General features: G+C 42.7%; 1 protein-coding gene across 2 annotated transcripts; it reads right to left on the bottom strand.

Annotated features, from left to right (window-relative positions):
* Nucleotides 1–2,475: 2,475 nt before the first annotated feature.
* LOC120940165 (nuclear pore complex protein NUP62-like) lies at nucleotides 2,476–8,576 on the bottom strand. 2 transcript variants are annotated; one of them, XM_040352846.1, is made up of 4 exons: nucleotides 8,509–8,576; nucleotides 6,417–6,524; nucleotides 6,164–6,242; nucleotides 2,476–3,474 (listed from the first exon to the last, which is right to left on the bottom strand). In XM_040352846.1, exons 3-4 carry the CDS (start codon nucleotides 6,201–6,203, stop codon nucleotides 2,612–2,614), a joined length of 903 nt encoding a protein of 300 aa, XP_040208780.1. In that variant the 5' UTR covers nucleotides 6,204–6,242; nucleotides 6,417–6,524; nucleotides 8,509–8,576; the 3' UTR covers nucleotides 2,476–2,611. The 2 variants fall into 2 exon arrangements, with proteins under 2 accessions (XP_040208780.1, XP_040208779.1); XM_040352845.1 differs by lacking the exon at nucleotides 8,509–8,576 and adding an exon at nucleotides 7,397–7,474.
* Nucleotides 8,577–9,821: the final 1,245 nt, after the last annotated feature.

Raw genomic sequence — 9,821 nt, 5'->3', positions numbered from 1 at the left:
CTAAACACACCTCAAAATCCACGGGGGATTACATCAAGAGGCATAAACTGAAGGTTTTGCCATGGCCTTCACAATCTCCTGACCTCAACATAATTGAAAATCTATGGATAGACCTTAAAAGAGCAGTGCGTGAGCAAGGCCTAGCCGCACTGTCTGGGACTATGGACGCAGGCAGCACGGCTCAGGTGAGCTCCCATAGGAAGAATTTTCCTATGGGGGGCCACCGAGAAAAGGAAGAGCCAAGAATGCCAGCAGGGGACCCCTGAAGAGGAGGTTTGGGGACGCTCTGTGCCAAACCATTGCAAGAATAAGATGTTTTTTTTTTTAAATAAAAATATTTGATTTAACCACTTCCCACCCAAGGTACATCATATGACGTCCTGCACTCTGAGTGGAAATATCTGAATGATGCCTGTAGGAGCAGGAGCCAACGGTCACGGCACGGCTACTGAAGAAATGGCACCAGCGGCCTGTTTCTTCAGTGCGCATGCCCCAATGACGTCGGCAGCAGCGCATACACTGAATATCTCCTAACCAGTACAAGTTCAGGAGGTTTTCACAGTACCTACAGGTTAGCCTTGGTAAAAGTGGTGTAACAGAGTTTACAACCACTTTAACTAGCTTTTTACATAAATACCCTAGTGTGAATATGTTGGCACTATAATAGGAGGAAAATATACAAAACGTAAAGGTGAACTCTAGCCTTAGAGCCGGTTCACACTGGGGCGACTCGTCAGGCCACTCAGTCGCCTGACAAGTCACGTCCCATTCTATTCACCAGAACCGTTCTAATAGGAGCGACGCAAGTCGCTCCGACTTAGAAAAAGGTTCTTGTACGACTTTGGGGGCGACTTGCATTGACTTCTATACAGAAGTCATTTTGCAAGTCGCCTCTGAAAACATCTTCAGGACGCCTCCAAAGTCGTGCCGCCTCAGTGTGAACCGGCCCTTAGAAACACATTATGTTATACCTGTATCTAGGGTTTAACATGTTGCCAAGCCCCCCCCCCCCCCAAAAAAAACAGCTTGCCAAGAGTAATTTTTCTCATAGCAGCTGTAGCTTTTGAAATTGGGACGGCTGTGCTGGGTTCTGCCCACATCCACATTTATTTACAGAGATCCAACAGACTTGTAGTTCTCAGTTTGCGGTGATCAGCGCACTCGTGGTTTACCGACACTTCCTCCAGCTCTCAACATGAAAGTCTATACAGACAGAGAGCTGGGAGGAACAGTTTGCTGAAGCCTGACATTGAACTTGCAATCCACTGATCATGGGTATAATGCTTTGCAGGCTTCTGTGGGAAAAATAAATTAATCATAAATTCATATTTGCACATTTTTTTTTAAAAGCGAACTTAGCCTAGCACCAGATATTTTTTCCATAAAAAAAAATAAACTCAACTTGATGTTAAAAACTTCACCCTAAGATTTAAAAAAAAAAAAAAACAACAAAAACGAAATTCAAATTTCTGAAAGTATGTTTAATATATAAAATGAACTGCAAACACCTCAACAGGCTGTGGAGGTGGTTGATGCTTAGGAAAATGTAGAAGCCGAAACTGCCTTTGCGTTGTTGAAGCCAGATGATGCTCCATCAGAAGCCGTCGTTCCTGCAAAAGCGAATGAAGCTGCGGATCCTGTCACTGCATTGCTAAAACCGATTGCTGGTTTGTTGGCAAATCCTGAAGCAGTGGGAAAACTGGAAATGGGCCCTGCGCCAAGTGCCTGAGAATCCGGCTTGAAGCTGAAACTACTGGCAGACTGAGGTGCACTGCAGTAATAAGAGATTACTGTTAAATCAGTGTGAGGCAGTAAAACCGTGGATTTTGCTGCCTGCTCTTACTGCCCCCTGGATGCACATCTGAATGAGCTCTTAGAAAACATTCGTACAGACAGGCTATCATGGATTACAGCACTTGGTTAGTTTAATAAAGACAAACTGAAGTTGAACACAAATTGCTAGAGGGTAGTTTATGGGTAGAAGAGACTATGCTGTGCTGCTTTCACTTTGTTTTTTTAGAAAGTTTTTTTTTTTTTTTTTAATTGCACACCGACTATTTCACACGTTCAGCATACATGTCTGGAATCTGTAAGATGTCCCATTTGGCAGGACAATGTAGTTCCAGCACACGTGTGTAGAAGTTACATTATCAGTAGCTGCCCACTTGCTGAAGGAGGAAGATGGTGGTCCAGAAGTATATTTCCAAGAGCATGGCAGCCATTGCAACAGAGTGCCAATGAGGAGCACAGAATGGTCATTGCTGGAAGAGGGTAAGCTTGGAGGCAAGTGGGCCATAATGTGCAAGATGCTGTGTATGCTTGCACATTATCACAAGTGCTTCCAACTACAGCCAAAATCCAGCAGGGTTAGAAAGCTTAAAGTGATACTAAAGTCAAATTATTTTCTTTAAAAATAACAAACACATCATACCTACCTGCTCTATGCAGTGGTTTTGCACAACAAAAAAAACGAAATTCAAATTTCTGAAAGTATGTTTAATATATAAAATGAACTGCAAACACCTCAACAGGCTTGCTTTGCTATCCCCTCTTTAAAAGATCTGCAGGCGGAGGGCATAGGGCAATGTTCCCTAGTGAAAACCTCTTGGATTCAAACTAAGAGTTCTTTGTCAGAGAGTTCAGACCGTGGTGTAAAAACGGGATTTGTACTGCTGGCTTCTGATGTTGAGCTCACACTTGGTGGACGGCTTACTGACACACCTGATGCTTGCCCAAATATTGAGGTAGTGGCAGAGCTGGCAGCACCTGATTTGAATAGATCGGACACAGCACTTGTTTTTGCCCCAAATCCTGATGTTACTGTATTGGCAGCAAGACCGCCAAAGCCAGAAGTACTTGGACCACCTGCAAAGCCTGATGTGGCACTTTGCCCAAAACCAGAAGACGCTGTTGTCACCCCAAAGCCTGATGTAGTACTCTGCCCAAAACCAGAAGCCGCTGTTCCCCCAAAGCCTGATGTAGTACTCTGCCCAAAACCAGAAGCCGCTGTTCCCCCAAAGCCTGATGTAGTACTCTGCCCAAAACTAGAAGCCGCTGTTGTCTCCCCAAAGCCCGATGTGGTACTTTGTGCAAAACCAAAAGCCGCTGTTGTCCCTCCAAAGGCCCCTGTGGCGGGAGAAGATGTACTTGCAGGCAGAGCAGTTGTGGCTGCCCCAAACCCAGAAAAAGCAGATGCTCCAGCACCTGATGAGGTGGTGGATGCGAAGGAAAATGTAGAAGCCGAAACTGCCTTTGCGTTGTTGAAGCCAGATGATGCTGCATCAGAAGCCGTCGTTCCTGCAAAAGCGAATGAAGCTGCGGATCCTGTCACTGCATTGCTAAAACCGATTGCTGGTTTGTTGGCAAATCCTGAAGCAGTGGGAAAACTGGAAATGGGCCCTGCATTAGGTGCCTGAGAATCCGGCTTGAAGCTGAAACTACTGGCAGACTGAGGTGCACTGCTGGCGGAAGAGCCTGCAAAATAAGAGATTGTTGTTAAATCAGTGTGAGGCAGTAAAACCGTGGATCAGCTTCCTGCTTTTACCGCCCCCTAGATGCACATCTGAATGAGCTCTTAGAAAACATTCGTACAGACAGGCTATCATGGATTACAGCACTTGGTTAGTTTATTAAAGAGAAACTGAAGTTGAACACAAATTGCTTTATGGGTAGAAGAGACTATGCTATGCTGCTTTCACTTTGTTTTTTTTAGCAAGTTTTTTTTTTTTTCAATGCACACCGACTATTGCACACGTTCAGCATACATGCCTGGAATCTGTAAGATGTCCCATTTGGCAGGACAATGTAGTTCCAGCACACGTGTGTAGAAGTTACATTATCAGTAGCTGCCCACTTGCTGAAGGAGGAAGATGGTGGTCCAGAAAAATATTTCCAAAAGCATGACAGCCATTGCAACAGAGTGCCAATGAGGAGCACAGAATGGTCATTGCTGGAAGAGGGTAAACTTGGAGGCAAGTGGGCCATAATGTGCAAGATGCTGTGTATGCTTGCACATTATCACAAGTGCTTCCAACTACAGCCAAAATCCAGCAGGGTTAGAAAGCTTAAAGTGATACTAAAGTCAATTTTTTTTTCTTTAAAAATAACAAACACATACTTACCTGCTCTATGCAGTGGTTTTGCACTTAGCAGCCCAGATCCTCCTCTTCTTGGGTCCCTCTTTGGTGCTCCTGGCCCCTCACTCCTGTCGAGTGCCCCCACAGCAAGCGGCTTGCTATAGGGGCGCTGGAGCCGAGTCACAGCTCAGTATGTCCATTCAGACATGGAGTCACGGTTCGGCCCCACCCCCCTCTTGATTGGCTAACTGACTTCGATTGACAGCAGCGGGAGCTAATGGCACCGCTGCTGTGCCTCAGCCAATCAGGAGGAGAGTCCTGGAATGCCGAGGCACTTGTGCACATCACTGGATCACATCAGCAAGTAGAAACAGTCTATCAAAAGCTGGTGCAAAAACAGTCGGCTCACCTCCAGTCCACTCATTTGAAAGCTTCCAAAGTTCTTTCACACAGGTGTTGAAATTAGGTGATTGTGTCGCATTTTTATTGCTTCCCAAACGCCTATTAATTGTTACAATAGGGAGCAGATAAAGGTGTTCACATTGCTGTGAGGCAAAAATAACGCTGCCTGCAGAGTTTGGCAGGCAGGCATTGACACATTTCAACTGCCTCCATTTACTTCTATTGAAACGCACCACAACTTCACTATAAACACGCTTATGGCATTTACAGTGCAGTTGAAAAGGGTCAAAAGGTGCCAATTTCCCATTTTGGCCTTAAAAAACAAAACAAAAAAAAAAACGACTCACAGGGCATCTGATAAGTGTGGCCTGACGCAACATGAAAGCCTGCACAAAACATCCTATATGCTCATTAACACTATAGGTGCGTTAATGTACTTTTAGGCCCGCTTTAAAATGTAATACAAGTGTAAAAGAGCCCTTCGAGGTCCCACAGTGGAGATTACCACAGTTCAGCAAGCGTGTCTGTGCCACAAGCTAGCCCACGTGGCTCACTCAGCAGTGTTCTGCTCTCTCCCTCACAGACAGGTGCCAGCTGTTTCTTCTTCCCTTTTCTGGACTTGAATGCAGTGGTCTTCCAAACCAAAGTCTCCATAATCAGGGTTTGAAGATTTTTCCCTCCCAAAACCCTTCAAAGTCACTAATGTGGACTTACCAATCCAGAGTGTTTTAAAAAAAGGAGGTACTATCTTCTCCAGCCAGACTACCCCAGAACCCCTCACCATGCATGAGTGAGAACCCGATTACTCAACAATGTCTTCAAACTGTCCCCCTTAAAAAGGAACCACAGCCCAAATATTGGGGAAATATTGGTAAAAAGATGAGGGATGGACAGCCGCACTCCAAACCAAACAGGTTGTCTTTATTCAAATCAACAGCAAGAACACAGCAGATCACAGCAATAGGAACAGGAGAATACCGACGTTTCGCACTGGCTTCAGTGCTTATTCATGGCCATGAATAAGCACTGAAGCCAGTGCGAAACGTCGGTATTCTCCTGTTCCTATTGCTGTGATCTGCTGTGTTCTTGCTGTTGATTTGAATAAAGACAACCTGTTTGGTTTGGAGTGCGGCTGTCCATCCCTCATCTTTTTACCAATATTTGCCTTAGTGCATTGCCTGCACCCTTGGAGTCCTATATTTTTGAAACGACCCTACAATAGACCTACCTTGAGCGGTGATCTTCTCTCTCATTGGGGAAATATTCCTGCTGTCCAGGACCCATCCTGGGCATTCTGTGCAAATTTAAAGGTTGGTTTGTTCAGTTAAGGGCCAGAGATTAGCTTGCACTTAAGGATAGATTAGTGAATTTGACTGAAACCTTTTGCACTGAAGGACTAATTTTACTGTGAAATAGTCAATATTTCAGGGGTTTATAATTTCCAAAGATAATTGGAACAGGGTGTTTCTGCATCTAAACCACCATGGCTGTTTAATGAAGCTAAAAACTAAATGGAGTTAAAACTATGGAAATAATGGTGCCATATGCTGATGAGTTTTATCCATCTGATACAGTAATCATGTCTGTGCTGGCCTACTGGTGTTCCCTTTATTGCATCGGTAATCAGTGTGAACAGTATCCATATATGAAAATGTATGACTTGCATACCTTCATTGGAAACTTACTTGTAGTGGAAAAGCTAGAGTTTTGTTGTCCTCCAAACATAGGAGCTGAGCTAACTGCAGGCTTGGTGAGCTCATTGATCTGAGGAACAATAGACAAAAAAAAAAAAAATTATATTTATGTATATATGTGTATGTATATATATATATTAATAATAAGCACAACAGCAAATGTATGGGACAGCAGATGGGAAATAAAACCCTAAACCTTAATTAAATAAAAAGACAGCAGACAATTGTTGGATGTTAAACTTACATTTATTGAGATCTAAACCTAAGTTAACCGAATAACTCCTGTGCTGAGCTCCGGGATGTTCCCAATAAACGAACGAATGTCCGATGATCCAAATAACTCGAAAATTCCCTGAAAGGAATCAAAAAGAGTGATTAGGGCGAACATATAACAAGTAACTATTTTATTTCCATCTACCCATCTTCTTTATTTTATTAACATCTAGACCTAACCTCTGTAGCTGCACCAATTCTGAATGAATGGGACATAAGCTGTGCGTGACCTAAATTCAAAAACTTTAAACATTTTTTAAACACACTTGTAAACTGATATTTTTGCCAACCTGGCAAACCTGACTCATGTAAGAAAAATTTTGAATTTCCTGAAGGTCTAACCAAATAGTACTTTACTAACAGGACTGGACAAATGGTAGAATTATCCCAAGCGTCCAAATGTAACCAATTACCTCTACCCAATTGATCTGTTTTAGACTTGCCAATTAAAATCTTAATAGACCTATCTGAGATAATGACATCAGATGCCTTAATAGAAATTAGCTCCGAAACTAAGCGCCGCAAAAAACATGATAGAAAAAAAAGCTTGAAAAAGAACAGATTCAAAAACCGAAAAACAAACTTTATCCATAACTAATGCAAATATCACCCAAAACCTTTGGCGTTATGGGTTTACGAGAATCAGCTGAGAAGTTATTTATTTTATAACGCTTCAAAGCCTGTTTGACTGAAAAGTATTGCATAAATGAGGGTAGATTATTCATTTTAAGAAAAAACGAGATTCCGGACAGTCTTCTGCACATAAGACCAGGAATACTGTTTTGCAAATAAAAAAACTCAGAAAACGTAAAGCTAAGCCTTCAGAAAAGGAAAAAAACTGGCTCTCGTATTTAAAGTTTCTTGAATTTAATCCAACAACCAGGCTGATTGATATCCTGCCCAGGTTGAGGGTGCTACAGAATTCGATATATATTCAGATATGGGCCTTACACCAGGTTCCATAAATTGGGTGGACATGGCAATCCCACACGGTTCGCCTCCGGGAATAACTGGAAAAAAACGATCCATCTGCAGACGAGATAATGAATCCGCCAAATCATTGTCCTTTCCTGCTACATGAATAGCTTTCAGCCAAATATTCAGGCTCAAACATTTAAAAACCATGGCCCAGATCCACAAAGAACTTACGCCGGTGTATCTATTGATACGCCGCATAAGTTCTACGATGCCCCGTCGTATCTTTGTTTTGTATCCACAAAACAAGATACGACTGAATGTGGGCTTGATCCGACTGACGTACGTCTTAGTACGCCGTCGGATCTTAGGTGCATATTTACGCTGGCCGCTAGGTGGCGCTTCCGTTGATTTCCGCGTAGACTATGCAAATTAGCTAGATACGGTGATCCTCAAAACGTACCTCCGCCCGGCGAATTTTTTTACGTAAGGCTTTTTTCGGCGTAACGTTACCCCTCATAAAGCAAGGGTAAGTCATGTTCGGTATTGACGTCGGAAATGTTCGGTATTGACGTCGGAAACGTACGAACAGCGTCGTGTTTTACGTCGTTTGCGTAAGTCGTCCGTGAATGGGGCTGTACGTAATTTACGTTCACGTCGAAAGCATTGACTATTTGCGACGTGATTTCGAGCATGCGCACTGGGATACCCCCACAGACGGCGCATGCGCCGTTAAAAAAACATCATTTACGTGGGGTCAAGATGAATTAACATAAAACACGCCCACATCTTAGTCATTTGAATTGCGCGCCCTTACGCCGACACATTTACACTACGCCGCCCTAACTTACGGCGCAAATTCTTTGTGGATACGGAAACTACGCTCTAAGTTACGGCGGCGTAGTGTATCCGAGATACGCTACGCCTGCCTAAAGATAGGCAGATCTTTGTGGATCTGGGCCCATATGTCTTAAAAGGACAATGACCGGCGGAGACTTAGATGTTAAACAATTGATGGTATACACAACACCCTTATTATCTGTTCTCACTAAAATCCTCATGCTTTTGAAAAAGGATCTCCAAATCTCAAGGGCTATAATGATGGGAAATAATTCCAATACAACTATGTTTTTTAAATAACCCTTTACCTTAAAACCAGGGGGCCAAAGATCCGCACACCAATGGGTCTGTCAAATTGCAGCGAAAGCCAGAGAGCCTGCAGAGTCAGTAAAAAGAAAAAAGTCTTTGTCTAGAATGAAATCCTCCTGCCACATGGCTCGACCATTAACATGAGAAAGAAACTGAAGCCATACCAAAAGGTCTTCCCTCATGTCATGTGACATACGAACATGAGAGAAGGGGGATTTCAGTCCAGAAATTGAGAGGTATAGTCTTCTGGAAAAAACATTCCCCACTGGCATAATCCTAGTAGCAAACGCTAAAATACCTAACAGGGACTGCATCTCTTTTAATAGAACCTGTTTTTCTATGAATTAGTGACAGCAGTAAATGTTTGAGTTTTTCAATCTTAGAATCTGGAAGCCTAAATTCCATCAACTCGGTATCAATAGTGATACCAAGAAATTCTAAGAAAGTGGATGGCCAGACCGTTTTTTCAAAAGCTATAGGAACACCAAAATTAGCACAGATTTTAAAAAATATATCTAACAACTTTGAGCAATCAGAAGAATCGGGAGGGCCTAAAAATAAAAAATCATCTAGGTAATGAATTAAAAATTCTGACCCAGATTCAAAACTTACCGACCACTCTAAAAAGGAAGAAAGGGATTTGAAATAAAAACAAGACGGAGCAACCCATAGGAAAACATTTATCGAAATAAAAATAGCCATTAAAGAAAAAACCTAGGGAATTAAAGCATAAAGGGTTAATTGGAAGGAGGCGGAAAGCTGACTTAATGTCAGCTTTCACCATCAGAGAGCCCTTTCCCAGACATCTTAATTTTATTAAGGCATCCTCAAATGAGGCATAAGAGACTGAAGACAGGCTTTCTTCAATTTGATCATTGAGAGATTCCCCCTTTGGAAAGGATAAATGATGTATTAATCTAAAGGAGTCTTTCTTTTTTGGGGACAATACCTAAAATTACTAAAAGGAGGAGAAGAAAATGGACCTTCCACTCTTCCTTCTAGAATTTCTAAATTCATTTTGGCTAAGACTATCAGGAAAATTACGAACTGATTTGAGATTAACTAACATACATCCCTGTCCAGAGAACACTGGAAGCATAAAACCATCCCCAAAACCTTCAATGAGGAGCTGAGCTTTCAACTGATCTGGGTAGAGCCTGAGCCATGGGAGCATATTTTGAAGTGTCACTGGTGTTACTGCCTTTGGAAAAGTTCCCCGGCTGTTGGTTTGCCGCGGACATTTTCTTAAAGCATTTGGTGACCGAATGAGTGCCGGCGCAGAAGGCACACTCATGTCTATACTTACATGAGT

The sequence above is a fragment of the Rana temporaria genome, chromosome 5 (assembly GCF_905171775.1).
Source record: "Rana temporaria chromosome 5, aRanTem1.1, whole genome shotgun sequence".
Classification (NCBI taxonomy): Eukaryota; Metazoa; Chordata; class Amphibia; order Anura; family Ranidae; genus Rana; species Rana temporaria.
Note: the sequence above shows the minus strand (reverse complement) of the source record. Positions and strands in the feature narration are given on the sequence as shown.

Excerpts from the sequence above, each read along its gene's own strand:
- LOC120940165 (XM_040352846.1), bottom strand. The coding sequence starts at position 6,203 with ATGTTTGGAGGACAACAAAACTCTAGCTTTTCCACTACAA. Across the intron at positions 3,475-6,163 it reads CTCTAGCTTTTCCACTACAA|GCTCTTCCGCCAGCAGTGCA; the intron begins GTAAGTTTCCAA and ends CTTATTTTGCAG.